This window comes from Berghia stephanieae, chromosome 11, assembly GCF_034508935.2.
Source record: "Berghia stephanieae isolate SIO BIC M18660-M18661 chromosome 11, UCSD_Bste_1.3, whole genome shotgun sequence".
Lineage (NCBI taxonomy): Eukaryota > Metazoa > Mollusca > Gastropoda > Nudibranchia > Aeolidiidae > Berghia > Berghia stephanieae.
In genome coordinates, this window is record NC_088370.1 from 33,325,532 (window position 1) to 33,346,494 (window position 20,963).

Here is a 20,963-nt window from a genome sequence, read left to right on the forward strand (position 1 = left end):
TATAGCATTTGTGCAGTGTCAAAGTCTAGGGAATGAGATTAGCTGAAGAGTAGCGTCCCTTGATTGGACGTCACCCATAGTCTGTGACGTCACCGGCGGAAAAGTTATTAGAGAGAGAACGTCATGTTGGTTGTGCGCATGGTCTCTCGTCCTCGCTTCCGCTAATCTCATTCCCTATAGAATGAATTTAATAATTGCTTAACTAATTGTTTATTGTCGATTAAACATTTTCAGATAGCGGATAAAATGCTACAAAGTGAAAATAAGCATTGAGATGATTTATAAAATTTCAAAAGGTGTGAAAGAACCTAAGCACAGAGATGTGAAAAGAATCAAAAGTCAACCATGAAATATTAATGTCTCCGAAAGAAAATGTTGTCCTGAGCATTTCTAATTTGTGTAAATGGAACACTTTTGGACCATAATTAATCTAGAAATCAAGTAGATGTCTTAATCGTATTTTCATAAAAATGGTTGCAAATTTATTTGCAACTTTCATTTTTATATAGCACGACTCTCAATTTCATTCTGTGCGAGAAGTTGGACTTGGGTAGAGTTGAATATCGAGTAAAATGTTACAGAAGGTTAAATGAAATCAAAAGAAAAGAAGAAAAAAAACGACATAGTTACAATGCAGATGTGAATTACACAGAATAAAACTATCACTAAAGACAACAGTACAGTGCATAGAAACACCTTGACTTCAAATTTTGGCTTTAAAGGGCAAGAAACAGTTCTAAAATCTGTGGATTTGTCTATTTGAAATTCAAAAGCCGTTTTAATTACACATTATGACGTCTACATATGTTGGCCGTCAAAAGAAATAATATTGTCATCAATTGAGCGAGATTAGTCTAATGGAAGACCTTGCATGTGAAGAAGGTTAAACCTCATTGATTTTATTTCCTTATTGAACTATTTGATGAAAATGATAACCGTAGCAGTACATTTAGATATTCTAATTGGTCCAAAGACAAAAAACGAAAGTTATTCAATTTGATGGCACAATGCAATTTTAAAGGAAACGAGTGATTTACAATCAATGTACAAATATAATAAAACTTACTACTGATTTGAGTTTTTTTATTTGTAAAACATATTTTAAATCATATTTATGTGAATTCAAAACAAATGTAACAATATGTTTTGTCTCTCTCTTCTGTGAACAAAATCAAAATATATAAAGCTAGCTAGTTAAATTTCAATTTTTGTCATTGATGAAGTGCCGGCAGAAAGCTGTGAGAATATTTTTTAAAAAACAAATCCGTAATTAAAATGATTGTCAACAGACGATTTGACACAAAATGCTGACTAAAGAAACGTTTGCAAACTTTGGACACAACAGGAAATCTACTGCAGTGGTTCCCAACAAATTCTTTTCATCAAACTCATGACCAAAGATATCCCATACGGGTATTTCTGATAATAATATTCCTTTTAACCAGATATGATGACACATCGTAAAATCGGATAATTCCAGGGAACCACTGATTGTCTAAAAGAAAATACAAGTCAGATAAAGGATGGATAAAGTCACAAACAGGAATAAGCAGATGTACAATAGCATCATAATAAGTAAACATTATGATAATAATATAGTTTGTGTATGCAGCGCTAGATTTCTCTCTCATTGTGACGTCATGTACCTGTGCTACTCCGACTGCGTAGCGTTGAGCTGGAGTCGAGCTTTGCACTGGAAGCGTCTGACAACTCGCCGCCACTGCCCAAAGTAGTCGGACTACACGAGCTACCAACATCACTCGCACTTGCTCCACCGTCTTCATCACGGGCAAAGTGAGGTAGTAATAGTAAAATAAGCCAAAGGAGGGGGAGGAGTAAAATTTCAAAATAACTATAAGGATAAAACAGATCTGAGCTGCTATAATTGATAAAATATTATATACTGGTGGTATGTTTTTTAATATTAGAAATGTCAGTTGACAGAAAAAAGTGTAAATAGATGGATACACAAAACAAATATGCACATTGAGTACATTGAAGTAGACGGAGAGAGAGAGAGAGAGAGAGAGAGAGAGAGAGAGAGAGAGAGAGAGATAGATAGATAGATAGGGAGAGAGAGAGAGAGATAGAGATGGATAGATAGATAGATAGATAGATAGATAGATAGATAGATAGATAGATAGATAGATGATAGATAGATAGAAGGAAGATAGATGAAGAGAGAGAGAGAGAGAAGAGAGAGAGAGAGAGAGAGAGAGAGAGAAAGAGAGAGAGAGAGAGAGAGAGAGAGAGAGAGAGAGAGAGAGAGAGAGAGAGAGAGAGAGAGCATGCTTTTTCTTCTGAGTCATATGTTATTTTCCAAGCCCAAGAGTAGGTAGATCTAGATTACATTTCTCTCTGTCCAGTTCAACCAATCAACTCAAAGTCTAATGTTGAATCGTAAATTCGTTTAAAAGTTAGTTTTAACCCTCTCCTCGCCAACCATAGGAAAATCGTCACATTCGTTACGATACAACCAACATTTTTCCTATTCAAATTTCTTTTGTATATCATAAAATTTAAACCAAATGAACAGTGTAGTGTAGAGCGTGTTTTGCTAAAGAAAATACGTATCGCAAGAATTTTACTGCTATTCTGTTTGAGTGTAAAAACTATATTTTTGTGTTAGTTGGGTGTGAAGCTTTGGGGAAAATCCCGAAAATGGCTGGTAAGGAGAGAGTTTAAGACACACCATTCGCTTTTGATTTGCAGAGGTGAGAGTTGTCCAGGGGCGTGGCTATATTGGTTGATTTGGTGCCTGGCACCGCATTCATCTTTTATAAATGGATTACAGCATTTTTTTTAAAAAGTGAGAAATGGTATATACCAGCTCTTACTTATTTGAGTAAGTCTTTTCCATAAATATTTTTCTTTCTTTTGTATATATAAATATAGCATGTTTTAAGTCATTTTCTTCTGATTCTGGCACCACCCTATACTGTAAGCATGCCACGCCACTGGTGTTGTCTGATTAGTTTATGTACACATTTGTATATGTTGCTGCAAAAATCATAGGATGGTAACTGATGAGATGAAATAAGTAAATAATTTTTAATCTCTTTAGCGTAATATTTCTAACTTTTTACTGCTAAAAATTGTAAATTTAATGACAAGAATTAATAAAAAATAAGCCTGGCATGTTGAAAAAGAATTATGATTCATTGCAGATGTAATATCTGTAACAAAAAAACTTCAAAAAGAAATGGATGAGACATAATTTTGTCCTGAAGGAAAATAGTGTCTTTAAAGATAAGTGCAGTATTTATCTTGTAATTGCTTTTTGATGTAAGCTGAAGCATAGTTTTGAGCCCAAAACGTTCTGTGTTTGTTATTTTGTTATTTTTAGAAGCTGTTATTACTGTATTATCATTTTTACTTTCCTATCCAGAGAAATGGGACATAGGCGTCTCGACAAAATTAAAAATTACACCATAAAATCTCTTTTTTTTAAAGTAAAAGTCTTAGGAATTAAAGACAATTGTGACCCCTCGTCCCAAAACGGTATTATGTCGGAATGATTAAGATGCTGAAAATTGAATTTATTGCCAGAAATATCCGACTTGCAATGAGTTTGTATGCTTTATTGAATAGAATGAATGTCGTATCTTAGAATGCCAAATAGCAATAATTCAAATTTTTGATCAGTTTAGCTTTAATTCAGCTTTTTAGTATCTGGTTCATCCCGACAAAATACCGTTTTGGGACGATGTGTCACATATTATCATTTTTACTTTCCTAACCAGAGCAATCCGGACATAAGCGTCTCGGCAAAATTGAATATTACTCCATAAAATCTCTTCTTTAAAAGTAAAAGTCTTAGGAATTAAGGACAACAATTGACCAGGTGTCAGTTTCATGTATCGAGATTTTTTTTTGGAGTTGACACTTTCTATATTGTCAATTCGCCTTCATCTTATTATTCTGTTATCATCATGAAGGAATTTGCTTGTTTTTTGTTTTTAAGGGTTTTACGGCGCTTGCAACACATTAAGGTCATATCAGCGCCAGTAAAAAGGAAGAAAATAGGATAGTAAAAAGTTCTAGAATTACAATTAAAGCAACCAAGAAAAGGTAAGACAAAGAGGAATTGGTTCAAATAGGAAACAGATGTAGATTCAGTGGTGTGGCGTGCTTACAGTGTAAGGTGGTGCCAGAATCAGAAAAAATATTTTAAAAATGACTTAAAACAGACTATACTTTGTAAATAGAAAAGAAAGAGAAAACAAAATAAAGAAAAGACTTACTCAAGTAAGTAAGAAGCATACCGCCATATACCATGTCTCAGTTTAATTTTATTTTAAACGCTGTAATCCATTTTAAAAAGATGGAAGCGGTGCCAGGCACCAAATAAACCAATATTGCCACGCCTCTGTGTAGATTCCAAGAGCACACTATCAACGTTCTTAGTTTGAGATCACCTAAAAGTCTCCAGACACTAGCACAGGTCCCCACTAAGAGGAATACACTCAAATGTTTACAAATCATATGTTAAAAATGAGAAGAGTAACAGTACATAACAGAGAGATGATTTACAAGGAAAAAAAATATCATCTCCAAAAACTATAACCATACATTCGACTGTTTCCCTCTCAGCCAAGGACTCCGTCCAAGGTCAGGACAAAACCAAGCAATCTCATTCCAAGACAAAGACAGAAAGCAATTAGAAAACAGATAAGAGGGGATAAAAGACAAAGCAACTACCTCCCTGCCCGCTATGGGAGGTAGGAACCCCACCAAGTCAAGGAATTTGATTTGTAAAGTAGAAGATTGATTTGATAGAAAATCGACAGTGCCCTGTAGAACAAGACGACAACAAAATGACAAAACGTCTTTTTCACTATAGGGAATGAGATAAGCGGAAGAGTAGCGTCCCTTGATTGGACGTCCACCTTAGAGAGAGAACGTCAAAATAGTTTTGCGCATGCGTCTCTCTTGTCCTCGCTTTCGGTGAAGTGTCTCATGCCGCTTTCACCGGAAGCGAGGACGAGAGACGCATGCGCACAACCAACATGACGTTCTATCTGTAATAACTTTTCCGCCGGTGACGTCTAATCAAGGGACGCTACTCTTCCGCTAATCTCATTCCCTATATTGTATTTATTGATCTATTTTATGAATGTAAAGCGCCTAAAAGCCTGTTGAAATGAAGGCTAGGTAAGGCGCTATACAAATTTCATTTTTTACCAATATCATTATGGCCAGACATATTCTACTTAAAATATCAATGAATTCAGAAGGCATAAAATGTTGTAATAAATAGTCAAACCCAAGACTTTGGGGTCAATGATCCAACTTTAACCCTATCTTTTTTTTTGAGCTTTTTTTTATAAAGCGCAATATCCACTAAACGTGCTCAAAGCGCTTTACAAGGGGTCCCTGACCAACAGCAACATGTAACATGTAGAACGAGACATGACGCCTGTTAGGCGTTTATACAATTTTTCCGACAGGGACAACGCTGTTAACGGCCTGGGGACTCATTTTACACCTCAGTAGGGTGAGAGAATGTGAGTAAAGAGCCTTATCCAAGGACTCAACTATGCGCCGAGTGGGCTCGAACCCAGGACCTTCCGATCCGAAAGCGAGTGTCATACCACAAGACGACATAGCCTCTCCTTAACAACGACAGGAAAATCGTCACATTCGTTAAGATACAACCAACATTTTTCTGATTCAAATTTCTCTTGTACATCATAAAATTTAAAGTGTGTTGTAGAACTTATTTTGCTAAAGAAATGATGTATCAAAAGAATTTTCTGCTATTGAGTTTGAGTGGTGGAAAAATATATTTTTGTCTTAGTTGGGTGTGAAAGTTTGGTGAAAATCCTGAAATTGTCTGGTAAGAAAAAGTTTAAAAGACTCTCAGGTTTGATCATGTTTGACAAGCTGTTAGCCACCTTAATTAATTCATTGATACCTACAACAATAATTTTCCGGCCAATTTTTCATTATTTTCAAGAACGTTTTGGCAGTGCAGGGAGGTTCTTGTGACGTGTTCTTGTTGTGTGTACATTATGTAATGTGTAAGAGGTTAAATAATGGGTGAGTGAGTGTGTACATGTGTGTGCTCCAGTGATTTACAGAACGAGACAAAAACCACACAGACATTCAAATTCAGATCAAATAATAATAATAATAATACTCATAACATTAATAATAATAATAATAATAATAATAATAATAATAATAAAATAATAATAATAATAATAATAATAATAATAATAATAATAATAATAATATAATAATAATATAATAATAATAATAATAATAATAATAATAATAATAATAATAGTAATAATAATAGTAATAATAATAATAATAATAATAATAATAATAATAATAATAATAATAATATAATAATATAATAATAATAATAATAATTATTATATATCAATAATAATAATAATAATAATGATAACAATAATAATAATAATAATAATAATAATAATAATTATATAATAATATAATAATAATAATAATAATAATAATAATAATAATAATAATAATAATAATAATAGTTGTAATAATAATAATAGTAATAATAATAATAATAATAATAATAATAATAATAATAATAATAATAATAATAATAATAATAATAATATAATAATAATAGTTGTAATAATAATAATTAATAATAATAATAATAATAATAATAATAATAATAATAATAATAATAATAATAATAATAATAATAATAATAATAATAATAATAATAATAATAATAATAATAATAATCTCATCACTGATATCATATATATATCAAAGGGTAACAATTCTGAAATAAAATACAGACAAAGGTCATTTCAATTGGACAGTTTATCACAGGTGACCCGTCACCTCTATCGAGTATTATGTCAGGGCAAATCTGATATTGAAAACACGAGTTCGAGCCTGAAATATTCTGACAATTAAATTATTTAAATTTGGCCGTTTACGAATCTGATTTTATTTTCCTCAAAGTAGCCGTTCACATGTCGTATAGGGAATGAGATTAGCGGAAGAGTAGCGTCCCTTGATTGGGCGTCACCTTACAGAGAGAACGTCAATTTGGTTTTGAAGTGTCTCAAGCGCTTTCACCGGAAGCGAGGACGAGAGACGCATGCGCACAACTAACATGACGTTCTCTCTCTAACAACTTTTCCGCCGGTGACGTCACAGACTATGGGTGACGTCCAATCAAGGGACGCTACTCTTCCGCTAATCATTCCCTATAAGACCACTTTACCCCTGCTGTGTCCAAACCGTTATCCTAATGATAATACAGCAATATGTCACAATCATTTGAACAGAATGCGAGGATATCGCAAAGTACTTTCCGCCAGATATAATAGACAACTCCGCCATACCAGTAAGGTCGCGGGTTCAAACCCCCATCATCGCCGCGAAATTTTTTATTCTCTTTTGTCTTCTGGCACTTTCCTACTCACTTCATCTCTTGTTATCATGAATCTAAAAACCTTCATCTAAAAACCAATTGGAATGAACGGAGAACGTAATTTAGATAAACAAAACTAATGAATTGAATAATCAAAAGCTCAAATTTTGAATTGCCAAAATAGAGAAAGAGATTAGCGGAAGAGTAGCGTCCCTTGATTGGACGTCACCGGCGGAAAAGTTATTAGAAAGAGAACGTCATGTTGGTTGTGCGCATGCGTCTCTCGTCCTCGCTTCCGGAGACACTTCATCGAAAGCGAGGACGAGAGAGACGCATGCGCAAAACCATGTTGACGTTCTCTCTGTAAGGTGATGTCCAATCAAGGGACGCTACTCTTCCGCTAACCTCATTCCCTATAAACCGAACTATCTACTTTGTGTTATCTACGTCATATTGAAATATAATTTCTGACCAGTCTGGAAACCGAGAAGCAATAAATACCACCACAAATTGATGAATAGTATTTGAATAAATGTGAAAATGTTTCGATCAAGCCGCCATGCGCTGTTGCAAACTCAAATCAAATAATATGCAAAAAGGCAAGATAAACCTTCCAAGACTATCTTCCCCCCCCCCCCCCCCTAACCATGTAAATGAATGAAACAAAGAGTAAAACACTAACAGAAGATATTGTCTATGAGTTGAAACATTTTGCTTCCGGTTCTTCTTTCTTTCATTTGTGAAGATAGAATAATTCACAAGTCACGCAAAATAATATCTAAGTCCTTGACCTTGCATATATGTGACCCATCGTCCCAAAACGGTATTATGTCGGGATGAATCAGATACTAAAAAGCTGAATTAAATCTCTAGTGATCAAAAATTTCAATTATTGCTATTTAGCATTCTAAGAATATACGATATTCATTCTATCCAATACAGCATACAAACTCATTGCAAGTCGGATATTTCTGGCAATGAATTCAATTTTCAGCATCTTAATCATTCCGACATAATACCGTTTTGAGGCGAGGGGTCTTATATAGTATTTTGTCTACAGTACCCTTCAGATGTCAAATAATATTATATTGTGCACAAAGCTCATCGTCTGTAGACTTCAGAGATTTGATCGTTCCGCCGATTATGAAAATCGAGACCAGAGATAATAATATGATATGGCGAGTATCGATATGGAAGATTTCAAAAGTGGACTCCTATCGTGACAGGACGAGGTGGAGATAATTTTTTTTTTTAAATTGAGCTTTTATATAGCGCAATATCCACTTAACGTGCTCAAAGCGCTTTACAAGGGGTCCCTGGTCAACAGCAACATTTAACATGTAGGACGAGACATGACGCCTGTTAGGCGATATTACAATTTTTCGGACAAAGACAACGCTGTTAGCGGCCAGGTACTCATTTTACACCTGAGTACGGTGAGAGAATGTGAGTAAAGAGTCTTTTCCAAGGACTCAACTATGCGTCGAGCGAGGCTCGAACCCAGGACCTTGCGATCCGAAAGCGAGTGTCATACCACTAGACCACATAGACGCACATCCCTTAATTTGTAGTCTACATCATATTTTGTTAACATTTCATAATGGAGAAAACTAAAGAAAAGATCTACGTTGATTAAGACATGCATTTTTGTACAGAAATATGAATAATAAATTTTGTATTTGGAGCGCTTGGCTTGTAGTTGGTTTGTTTAAAAATAACTTCTCCGCTGGTGACGTCCAATCAAGGGACGCTACTCTTCCGCTAATCTCATTCCCTATACCGCACCATGAGCTGTTGCATAATCCGGAGAACAACAGCACTCTAATCTATAGGTAAGCGAAGTTCGATTTCGCAAATTCATGGATAAAAAAAAAATGTGACCCTTCGTCTCGACACGGTATTATGTCGGGATGTATTGGAACCCGAAAAGTGACTTTAGAATTAAATTGATAGGAAACACCAATTTTTGAGATTTTGCATTGTGAGAAAATGTCTTCAGTCTCTTACATAACAAATCGAAATAAACCCCGAGTTTCATGTTTTTGTCAATAAATTCAATTTTTTTTGCACCCGAGTCATCAGGACATAATACCGTTTAGAGACGGTGGGTCACAAATATAAAATTACCATTGACATTCATTAATGAATTAATAATAGAGAATTGGAGTAGTCTCCCCTTGTTTTAACGCCCCCCTACCTGGCACTACGCCTATGCTGTCATCGAAATCTAGCTCTGACATGTCACTGTCGCTGAGCCCCCGGGAGCCCATGGGAGGCGATAGGTGGTCTTTGCGGAGGTCGTAGGGGTCTTGGCTGATTTTCTGGAATGGGTTGTTACAAAATCGAATGATAATAAATGAATAGATAGATAGATAGATTAACATTAAACGTTTATTATCAAATAAATGAATTAGTGAATAGAAAATACAGATAGGCTAGCAAAATAACGAACATTATGAAGAAAAAGTTATACAGTACGATAGATAGATATAATATATATATTATAGATATGTAGATAGATAGATAGGGAGAGAGGTTGATAGATATTATGTAGGGAGATAGACCGATAGATAAAAAGATAGATAGATAGATAGATGGATGGATGGATGGATGGATGGATGGATGGATGGATGGATGGATGGATGGATGGATGGATAGATATATAGATAGATAGAAAGATAGATAGAAAGATAGAAAAATAAATATGAAATTTGATAACTTTCTTTAATTATTAAATGTAACAAGATAATATTAATAAAAACAATAATGTATGAATTTTTTTTGAATTAAATGAATCCAAATATTTTGGATCAATTGTATCAACCATATGAATACAGGGGAAGTTACTGTGTTTACTTCCAACTTTTGTTGTATTTTCTAAGTTATCTCCCCTCTTTAATCTTACCGAACGAGGTGAAGAGGCAGGCAAAGGAAGGCTTGTGTTATCGTGGTGGTCCAGTTGGTACCAATACGACTCATCATTCAGGTTGGCAGAGGTCAAATCTATTAGAACCTGAAAAAAATATAAAATATACCATCAATGAAATAACGATGATTTAATTTGTGAGCTGCTGCTGGTAGGGTGCTTGGGTTGGGTTAATGAGTATAAGGTTTGATACTTATGTCAATGATTCGCATCATTACGAAAATTATTATCTCCTTCTACTTCTCCTCCTCCTCCTTCTCTTCCTCCTCCCCCTCCTCCTCCTCTTCTTCTTCTTCTTCTTCTTCTTCTTCTTCTTCTTCTTCTTCTTCTTCTTCTTCTTCTTCTTCTTCTTCTTCTTCTTCTTCTTCTTCTTCTTCTTCTTCTTCTTCTTCTTCTTCTTCTTCTTCTTCTTTTTCTTCTTCTTCTTCTGTTTTTTCTCCTTCATTTTCATTTTCATCATCATCATCATCATCATCATCATCATCATCATCATCGTCATCATCATCATCATCACCATCATTATCATCACCATCATCATCATCATCATCATCATCATCGATGTCATCATCACTATCATAATCATCATCATCATCATTACCATCATCATTACCATCATCATCATCATCATCTGCATCATCATCAACATCTTCACCACCACCACCACCACCACCACCACCACAATCATCATCGCGCAACCTTTCCGCTCCCCCTACCCCCCCCCCCCCCTTGCCATCACCACCCCCATCACCACTTACCTCTCCCAAGAACTGTGAGGGCACGACCCTATCATAATCCCACACCGTAATCTCCAGCAATCTTTCTCTCATATCTGATTCTTTCACAGGGCAGTAGATAAAGGTTTGATTCCAAGTGGGGTCGATTGTGTTCAGAACTGTCTTTGTACGACGCTTGCTTTTCTCGCTGGAAAAAAACAAAAACAAAACAAAACAAAACAAATCAGGACACAGAAAAAAAAAACAATGATTAACTCTCTCCTTACCAGCTATTTGTGACGCCTCGTTTCAAAACGGTATTAAATCGGGATGATGAAGATGCTTAAAATGGGATTTGTAGCCAGAAATATCATGCTTAAGTTGAGTTTATATGCTTTATAGAGGAGAAAGAATATCATATTTTACTGTGCTAAATACCAACGTTTCATATGTTTGACCAGTTTAACTATAATTTGATTTTTTAACATCTGGTCCATCCCGACATAATACCGTTTTGACACTCCAAACCAATAAAAGAATAGAGTTTTCTAACTCAAACAAAAAGTAACAAGTGAGCTCTACAGCACCGTGTTTAGTATCCATAGCTGTAATCAAAGCATTTCTTCACATTTTTTTGATGTACAAGAGAAATCAGAATGAGAAAATTGCCAGTTGCATCGTAACGAATGTGACGATTTTCCTATGGGTGGTAAGGAGAGGGTTAATATAGAAAATTAAATAAATGAAATTCCCTTTATTCATCCCATAGGGGAAATAATTTGTCTCTAGGGTCTATTCCAAGGGAAGACTGGAATAACCCAGGCACCAGCCGCAGTGCAGTGTCGCAAATTGAGCTAAGGCGAGGTGACTTGCTGAAAGCCACACAGAGCAGAGGTGGGTGGGTGTTCGAACTTAGTACCTTTCGGGTACGAAGCAATGACCTAATGTAATTAATGAAAAGATATGAATAGTTATATGTGACCCATCGTCTCAAAACGGTATAATGTCGAAACGAACCAGAGCCTTAATTAAAGCCGAATTAAATGTTAAACTAGTCACAATATAAAGTTTTGACATCAGCACCCTAAAATATGGCATCCATTCTCCTCAAGATATCCTAGAAACTCAACAAAAATCTGAAATTTCGGGCTATAGATTAAAGTTTCAACATTTTAACCAACCCGACTTAATACCGTTTTGAGGCGAAGGGTCACATATTGCGAAGTTCCACGGATAATCCATGATCAATGCGCTTCCAACTGTTTCATTTATTCCTCCAGCAGGAAATATGGAGCCATATTTTTTTATAAAATTCTATACATTGAGGTCCCAGATTTGAGAGTTATTTGGGTTTTTTTTTCACGAGATAAGGGTCATTGTAATAGGTCAATCAATATTTAAAGGACGGCCTTTTTTTTTTTGGTCAAAGTTCCAGTTTATATGATTTATTTTCAAAGTGTTAGAATTATAATAATAATAATGTACTTTTTATGTTTGTTTTGGGTTTTATTTTTCTTGTTGTTGTTTAAGGAAATCTATCTAACTATCGAAGGAAAGAGAGCTAGTGGAAGACAAAGAATGACTTATCTAAGAATGGCCAAATGTGACTAAAAGCAACACAGATTCCATGCGTACCGCAAAGGATCGTGATTCGTGGAGACAGCTGACCGGCAACGTGCTCAAGAGCGCAAGCCACGATGGATGATGATGATCTAACAACTATAAAACAGTTTTGACTTGGAATCACTTGCGACAATCTACGCACGACCTTTTTTGGCAAGGCATAAAATCTCCGCCATTAATCCAATGCATCCCAAAACGGATGGCTGAGTCAGCAGAAAACAATGACGTAAGCATCAACACCCGTATTATCATATTAAAATATTCATGATGGCCTACTCATTTCCATATTCATGAATTGATGTCACGGGGGCCGGGCGATAAATTCCAGTGCTCTGACACGGAAACTGAGATTGTGACGTCATGTCTATTGTTGGAATATTTGATGGTTTGGCGTCTTATCAAAAAGGCAGGAATCGGCGGCTGTTCTGAGACAAACAGTCATAAATGTCTAGATTGCGTTTAACCCTTTCAAGGCAAGACTGACTTAATTCTCTTACAAATCAACGTTTCCCTGGTTATTTATCTACTTGTCAAAGCATGCAAAGTTCGTCGGTGGAAAAAAAAAAATGAGCTTTTATATAGCACATTATCCACTAAATGTTCTCAAAGCTCTTTACAATGTGTCATTCATTCATTCATTCATCGCATGATCTGATGATGTCGGGGGGATACATGGGTTGCAGCTCTCACCACTCTCCGCCATTGGTCTCTATTTTTTTTTGTTAATTGAGCTTTATATAGCGCAATATCCACTAAATATGCTCAAAACGCTTTACAAGGGGACGCTGGTCAACAGCAACATTTAACATGTAGGACAGGACATAACGTCTATTAGACGATATTACAATTTTTCGGACAAAGACAACGCTGTTAACGGCCAGGTCCTCATTTTACACCTGAGTACGGTGAGAGAGTGTGAGTAAAGAGCCTTTTCCAAGGACTCAACTATGCGCAAGGGCGCGAGGCTCGAACCCAGGACCTTCCGATCCGAAAGCGAGTGTCATACAACAAGACCACATAGCCGCACTTCTCTTACAAATCAATGTTTCCCTGGTTATTTATCTAGTTGTAAATGCATGCAAAGATCATCGGTGGAACCACGCACCAGCTTAGCTTAACCGACATTTTTAAAAATCCCTCTATTCCCTCTCAGAGACAATTGTTTGTTTTGTTTTTAAGGGTTTTACGGCGCTTGCAACACATTAAGGTCATATCAGCGCCAGTAAATAGGAAGAAAATGGGATAGTAAAAAGTTCTAGAATTACAATTAAAGCAGCCAAGAGAAAGTAAGACAAAGGGGAATTGGGAACAAATAAGGATCAGATGTAGAATCCAAGAGCATACCACCAATGTACTTAGTTTGAGATCACCTATAAGTCTCATCCGGACACATGCACAAAATCCAACAAAGAGGAATACACTCAAATGCTTACATTATACATTCAAAATAATAAAAAAATAATACATAACAGAGAGGTGATTTACAAGGAAAAATATCTCATCTCCCAAAACAATAACTATGCATTTGACTGTTTCCCTCATAGCTAGGACTCCGGCCAGGGCCAGGACAAAACCAAGTAATCTCATTCCAAGACAAAGACAGAAAGCATATTGGAAAACAGATATAAGGGGATAGAAGACACAGTATGTACCCCCCTGCCCACTATGGGAGGTAAGGATCCCCACCCAGTAGTAGTAGTAGTAGTAGTAGTAGTAGTAGTAGTAGTAGTAGTAGTAGTAGTAGTAGTTGTAGTAGAAGTAGTAGTAGTAGTAGTAGTAGTAGTAGTAGTAGTAGTAGTAGTAGTAGTAGTAGTAGTAGTAGTAGTAGTAGTAGTAGTAGTAGTAGTAGTAGTAGTAGTAGTGAGTGGTGGTGGTGGTAGTAGTAGTAGTAGTAGTAGTAGTAGTAGTAGTAGTAGTAGTAGTAGTAGTAGTAGTAGTAGTAGTAGTAGTTAGTAGTAGAAAGCTGTAGTGAAACTGTAGGGGGCGGTGGAGGGGGCGAGGTGAAAAAGTCACGGCGGAGGATGGGGTAGGCAAGACTGACTTACTTCTCTTACAAATCAATGTTTCCCTGGTTATTTATCTAGTTGCACAATGCATGCAAAGATCGACGGTAGAACCGCTCACCAGCCTTAGCATAACCGACATTATGAATTCCCTCTATTCCCTTCTCAGAGACAATTGTATTGTCTTTAAACGACGTGCTCACAGTTTCAGGTCTGATAGCCAGCCAAACGCAATAATTATGGGATTGATTTTACATTGTTGTCATAAATGGACAATAACTTGCGTTGGTTTGAGAGTATTTCCATAATTCGGGTCATTAGATCAGACCTGCAAATAAGTACACTAAGCCTTTAGGTATTATATATATATATATATATATATATATATATATATATATATATATATATATATTATATATATATATATATATATATATATATATTTATATATATATATATATATATATATATATATATATATATATATATATATATAACGAACACAGTTTTGAAATCCTGAACCCTAAACTGAGTACACTTAGTCTTGAGGTATGATTGGGGGAAAAAGGGATAAGAGACAGACTTATATATATATATATATATATATATATATATATATATATATATATATTATATATATTATATATATATATATATATATATATATATATATATATACATATGTCTTATCTCTCTATATATGACGGACATAGTTTTGAAATCCTCAACGCTAAACAGACAGACAGTATAAGGGGCAACTTTCACGAAAAGTGTGATCACATTCATATCTATTGTTTTTTTGGTTTCAGTAGAAAGATTGATGCTTAAAAAATACTTGACATTTATTCAAAACACTCTGTATTTTACGCTTGTAGGACTTGTTTGATATTTTGTGTCGTACACTGTGCCATTTGTGTGTATGGATGGATGGATGGATAGACGGACGGATGGATGTATGGATGTAAGGATGAATAGATGGATGGATGAATAGATGGATGGATGGATGGATGTATTATGTATGTGTGTATCTATGGATGGATGGATGGATGTATGGATGTATGGATGAATAGATGGATGGATGGATACTGTATTATGTATGTATATATGGATGTATGGATGTATGGATGAATAGATGGATGGATGGATGGATGGATGTATTATGTATATGTGTATCTATGGATGGATGGATGGGTGGATGATGTATGGATGGATGGATAGATGGATGGATGGATGGATGGATATATGGATGGATGGATGGATGGATGTGTGTGTATGTGTGTGTGTGTGTTTGCGTGTGTGTTTTGTTTTACTTTGATTTTTTATTAATTAGTTTGTTTTTGTTGTTTAATTTTGTTTTTCTACCGGAGGAAAACAACATTTAACTGCGAAATGATTCGGATATCAGTCACACTCGTGCATCGTCCTACTAGTGTTGTGTTGGCTAGTCATGGTCCTACGTGTGTTGTGTTGGCTAGTTAGGGTCCTACGTGTGTTGTGTTGGCTAGTTAGGGTCCTACGTGCGTTGTGTTGGCTAGTTAGGGTCCTACGTGTGTTGTGTTGGCTAGTTAGGGTCCTACGTGTGTTGTGTTGGCTAGTTAGGGTCCTACCTGTGTTGTGTTGTCTAGTTAGCATCCTACGTGTGTTGTGTTGGCTAGTTAGGGTCCTACGTGCGTTGTGTTGGCTAGTTCGGGTCCTACGTGCGTTGTGTTGGCTAGTTAGGGTCCTACGTGTGTTGTGTTGGCTAGTTAGGGTCCTACGTGCGTTGTGTTGGCTAGTTAGGGTCCTACGTGTGTTGTGTTGGCTAGTTAGGGTCCTACGTGTGTTGTGTTGGCTAGTTAGGGTCCTACCTGTGTTGTGTTGTCTAGTTAGCATCCTACGTGTGTTGTGTTGGCTAGTTAGGGTCCTACGTGCGTTGTGTTGGCTAGTTCGGGTCCTACGTGCGTTGTGTTGGCTAGTTAGGGTCCTACGTGTGTTGTGCTGGCTAGTTAGGATCTTACGTGTGTTGTGTTGGCTAGTTAGGGTCCTACGTGTGTTGTGTTGGCTAGTTAGGGTCCTACGTGTGTTATGTTGGCTAGTTAGGGTCCTACGTGTGTTATGTTGGCTAGTTAGGGTCCTACGTGTGTTGTGTTGGCTAGTTAGGGTCCTACGTGTGTTGTGCTGGCTAGTTAGGGTCCTACGTGTGTTTATGTTGGCTAGTTAGGGTCCTACGTGTGTTGTGTTGGCTAGTTAGGGTCCTACGTGTGTTATGTTGGCTAGTTAAGCACCCCTTGGAAAGCGCGTTGAGCACGTTTAGTGGATACTGCGTTGTATGAAATCTCGAGTCATTAATACTCTGCCCACTCGGCCAGGTGCCCAATTATTTTATGGCCTTCTGAAAACTAAAACTGGTGGTCATTTGTGACCATTCGTGTCAAAACGGTATTATGTTGGGATGGACCAGATGTTAAAAAAAATCAAATTATAGTTAAACTGGTGAAAATATGAAACATTGGTATTTATTACAGTAAAACATGATATTCCTTCTCCTCTATAAAGTATATAAACTCAACTTAAGCATGATATTTCTGGCTACAAATCCCATTTTAAGCATCGTTTAATCATCCCGACTTAATACCGTTTTGAAACGAGGGGTCACATTTGACGAGACAATTACTTAATTGTTAACAATGAATAATAGAATTAGTGCCAGAAAGGGTTAGGAATAATGACGGCTCCCGCCCTGTTGTATGACCATTTAGGAATCATTGACCGTTACACCCACGCACCACGCACTCACAAAGACACACATACGCACATAAACACATACACACGTGCACACACGTGTATATAATATATGTACCTCCTACACATTTCTAATCACAGAGATCTGACTGCTTTCACAATCTCCCTCTCTCCATTACTGACCGAGTCCAAACCATTCTTATATATTATCGTGAGGGACAGCTTTTGGTTATATCGAATTATAAACTCTGTCACTCCCTCCCCCCCACCCTCTCTCTCTCTCTCTCTCTCTCTCTCTCTCTCTCTCTCTCTCTCTCTCTCTCTCTCTCTCTCACACACACACACACACACACACTGGTGACAACTTAAAATGTGGACGTACCACTGCAGCTATAGCAGTAGTAGAGTAAGCTACCCAATTGCTGCTAGGTGGACAGGGGAACCGGATACAAATTCTGGCTGCAAAGGGACTCGAACCCGAGACCATTGGCGTGACAGTCCAATGCTCTACCAACTGAACTAACGAGACCCCCGCTACTAGAGCTATGAATTACCATAATTCATCAAAAATTAAGTCACAAAATGCTATTTACAATTTATATTTATTTGTGTAAAGTGACCAAAAAAAAAAAAAGACATTATTACACAAAATATCATGGTCACACAAAAAGGTTCATTGTTTGATCATAATTCACTAAGATTTCAAAATAAAACAAAAATCCCAGCAATTTCATTACTAGTTCATCATTAGTAGTTATTACAGAAGTCTGTCATGGCGAGACTGGATTTTACGTCATTCATCATTCAATCCTCTACAGTTCAGAAATTAGCCCCTGTGATGCGACTCGAGCCCTCCGAGTGCTCAAGGTGAAAGTTGTAGCGGATGGAATGATGTTTGACGTGAAATCCAGCCTAGCCAGGAAAGGATTATACACAAACATTTTTGCCTCTTTAAAAAATCACACAAGGTAATAATGATATTGTTACTGCCCTGTAAATAAAATGAATTTGTTAAGAACTTGACGGCTTTTACACATTAGCTTCTTTTTCAATTGTTCACTGTACAGTTTACCAGCATAGAAATACCTGACCTGAATATATTTCTCAGCTATTGTATTTAGTAGAAGAATTAAATGATTCTCAGTCCCCTCATGATCAAACATATGAGAATGAAATAATGTAGAAAAAACTGGTTTATTGACGAAAGACTTCATCGTGAAGTTCATGATGCTTAGCAAAAGTTTATGGCAATCATATCGATTGAAATGAAAATGATCTTGACCTACAGTTGCAACATATTATTCTGAAATGCTTTTCAGAAATTAAACAGACATCAATAACTCCACTAGAAGGAATTTGCAACCCCCTCCCCCCCCCCCCCCCCCCTTTGTTCTTAACATCCACTGATCATCGCGATTCGGATTTCCACCGATGAGTGAATCACCGTAACTATGGCCGTAACGAAGGAATGTTTTGGTCTTCCCAATATGGCGGAAGCGGCCAGCGATTGGCTTCAGTATTATGACGTCATCTTCCTTCCATCTATTTTTATTCCAAGCATGCGCACAACCAACATGACGTTCTCTCTCTAATAACTTTTCCGCCGGTGACGTCACAGACTATGGGTGACGTCCAATCAAGGGACGCTACTCTTCCGCTAATCTCATTCCCTATAGTTGTTCTTATGTTTCCATGTTTGGAACAATAAAATATCTAAAGAAAGCTCACAACACGTGTAAAAATAACCTAACATTTTACACGCTAAATTACACACAATGTGTTCGAGTCAAGAATGCAAAATCACATCAAAGATATATTAAACCACAAGCACACATGGTTATAATATTACAATCTGTCAATCACAGGGTGGATGGTGAACATTCAATTTTTGTAAGACGACAACTTGAGATTTCAACTCCGGAAATATAAACCAGCAGCTGAGGTTGTACAAATGTTCAATGTCAGAGCTACTTGTTATTCTAATATGTGACCCTTCGTGTCAAAACGGTACTATGTCGGGATGGATAAGATGTTAAAAAATCAAATTATAGTAAAACGGGTCAAAAATATGAAACGTTGGTATTTAGCACAGTAAAATATGATATTCCTTCTCCTCTTTAAAGCATATAAACTCAACTTAAGCATGATATTTCTGGCTACAAATCCCATTTTAAGCATCTTAATCATCCCGACTTAATACCGTTTTGAAACGATGGGTCACATATTGCAATCTGTCAATCACAGTGTGGATGGTGAGCATCCGTTTTTGTAAGACGGCTTAAGATTTCAACTCCGGAAATGACGCAATGAATGAAATATTAAGAATGTTACTGGGACAATCGTGAAAACGCAAGTTCTTGAATTCTCCAAACAGGACCCTTTCCCACCAACGTGCTCTGGTTGAACATTGCCATGTTGTCTACATCCCTTTACAAGTTATATGATGTTTTGTGCGGCTATGTGGTCATGTGGTATGACACTCACTTTCGGATCGGAAGGTCTTGGGTTCGACTCTCGCTCGGCGCATAGTTAAGTACTTGGAAAAGGCTCTTCACACACATTCTCTCACCGTACTCGTGTGTAAAATGAATACCTTACCGTTAACAGCGTTGTCTCTGTCCGAAAAAAAAGTTTGGAAAATCGCCTAATAGGCGTCATGTCCCGTCCAACATGGTAAATGTTGCTGTTGGCCAGGGATCCATTACAAAGCGCTTTGAGCACGTTGAGTGGATATTGCGCTGCATATAAAAAAACTCAAAAGCCCAATTTGTGAAATTATTCTGCAATTACTTTCACTTCAATATTTTTATTCTTGAAACATTTCGAAGTTGAGCATCGAAGACACAATTCTACTCACTTCATTTCTTGATACCGTGCATGCGAAACTCCCCCACAGCTCAGGTCAGGGGCCGCCGAAAGTCAATGATAATACATGCACTAATTAATCAGTATCTGTTACGTGATCGTAGTCACAGAATCATCAACCGAAAATACCGAAACCGAAATATGTCCATTGTCACCCACCACAAATAATATAATGAAATATGTTACTGTAGATGGCCGACCTTCGTAGATAAACAATATTATTACCTTTACCACACAGGGTACGGTACACACTACCATGCCAAAGCAACTTTACATATTTGCATTTTTGCCAAAAACAGGAAAAAAAAGTTTACTCCGAAAATGATAGATTAAGTCACGCCCCCCCCCCCCCCCCCCCCCCCCCCACCCCACCCCCTATCTCAAACCTTGCAAAAAAAGTCTTAAATTTGAGATTTTTAAAAAAGTGTACGAGATTCGGCTTTTTGACAAGTTTTTACTTTTTATCGATCGGTATTTGAAGTAGATTATAATTTTTGGCCGAAACGAAAAATAAAGTGTTTTGTTTGGGTAGGCATTGTAAATCAGACACGATATGTAAATTAGTGCTACAAGCTGTGATATTTATTTACACACCAGGTGTGAACACGCACAGACACATATTATGTGTAAAGAAAGAAAGATATAGATAGTATGCGCTTGGCTAAGCAGCTCACAACATTGCCCTCCGGAAGTATAACGGACAAACAAACAAAACTGTGTGTAACCATGAACGT

General features: G+C 36.6%; 1 protein-coding gene across 2 annotated transcripts in view; it reads right to left on the reverse strand.

Annotated features, from left to right (window-relative positions):
• Positions 1-20,963, reverse strand: part of LOC144956239 (regulating synaptic membrane exocytosis protein 2-like) — a 91,033-nt gene that overhangs the window by 16,687 nt on the left and 53,383 nt on the right. For both annotated transcript variants that reach the window (XM_078886662.1, XM_078886661.1), the window contains 4 exons: positions 11,060-11,225; positions 10,284-10,391; positions 9,576-9,699; positions 1,647-1,778 (listed from right to left, as the gene is read on the reverse strand). In XM_078886662.1, coding sequence (XP_078742788.1) covers positions 1,647-1,778; positions 9,576-9,699; positions 10,284-10,391; positions 11,060-11,225 — 530 coding nt within the window. The remainder of the gene's footprint in view (positions 1-1,646; positions 1,779-9,575; positions 9,700-10,283; positions 10,392-11,059; positions 11,226-20,963) is intronic.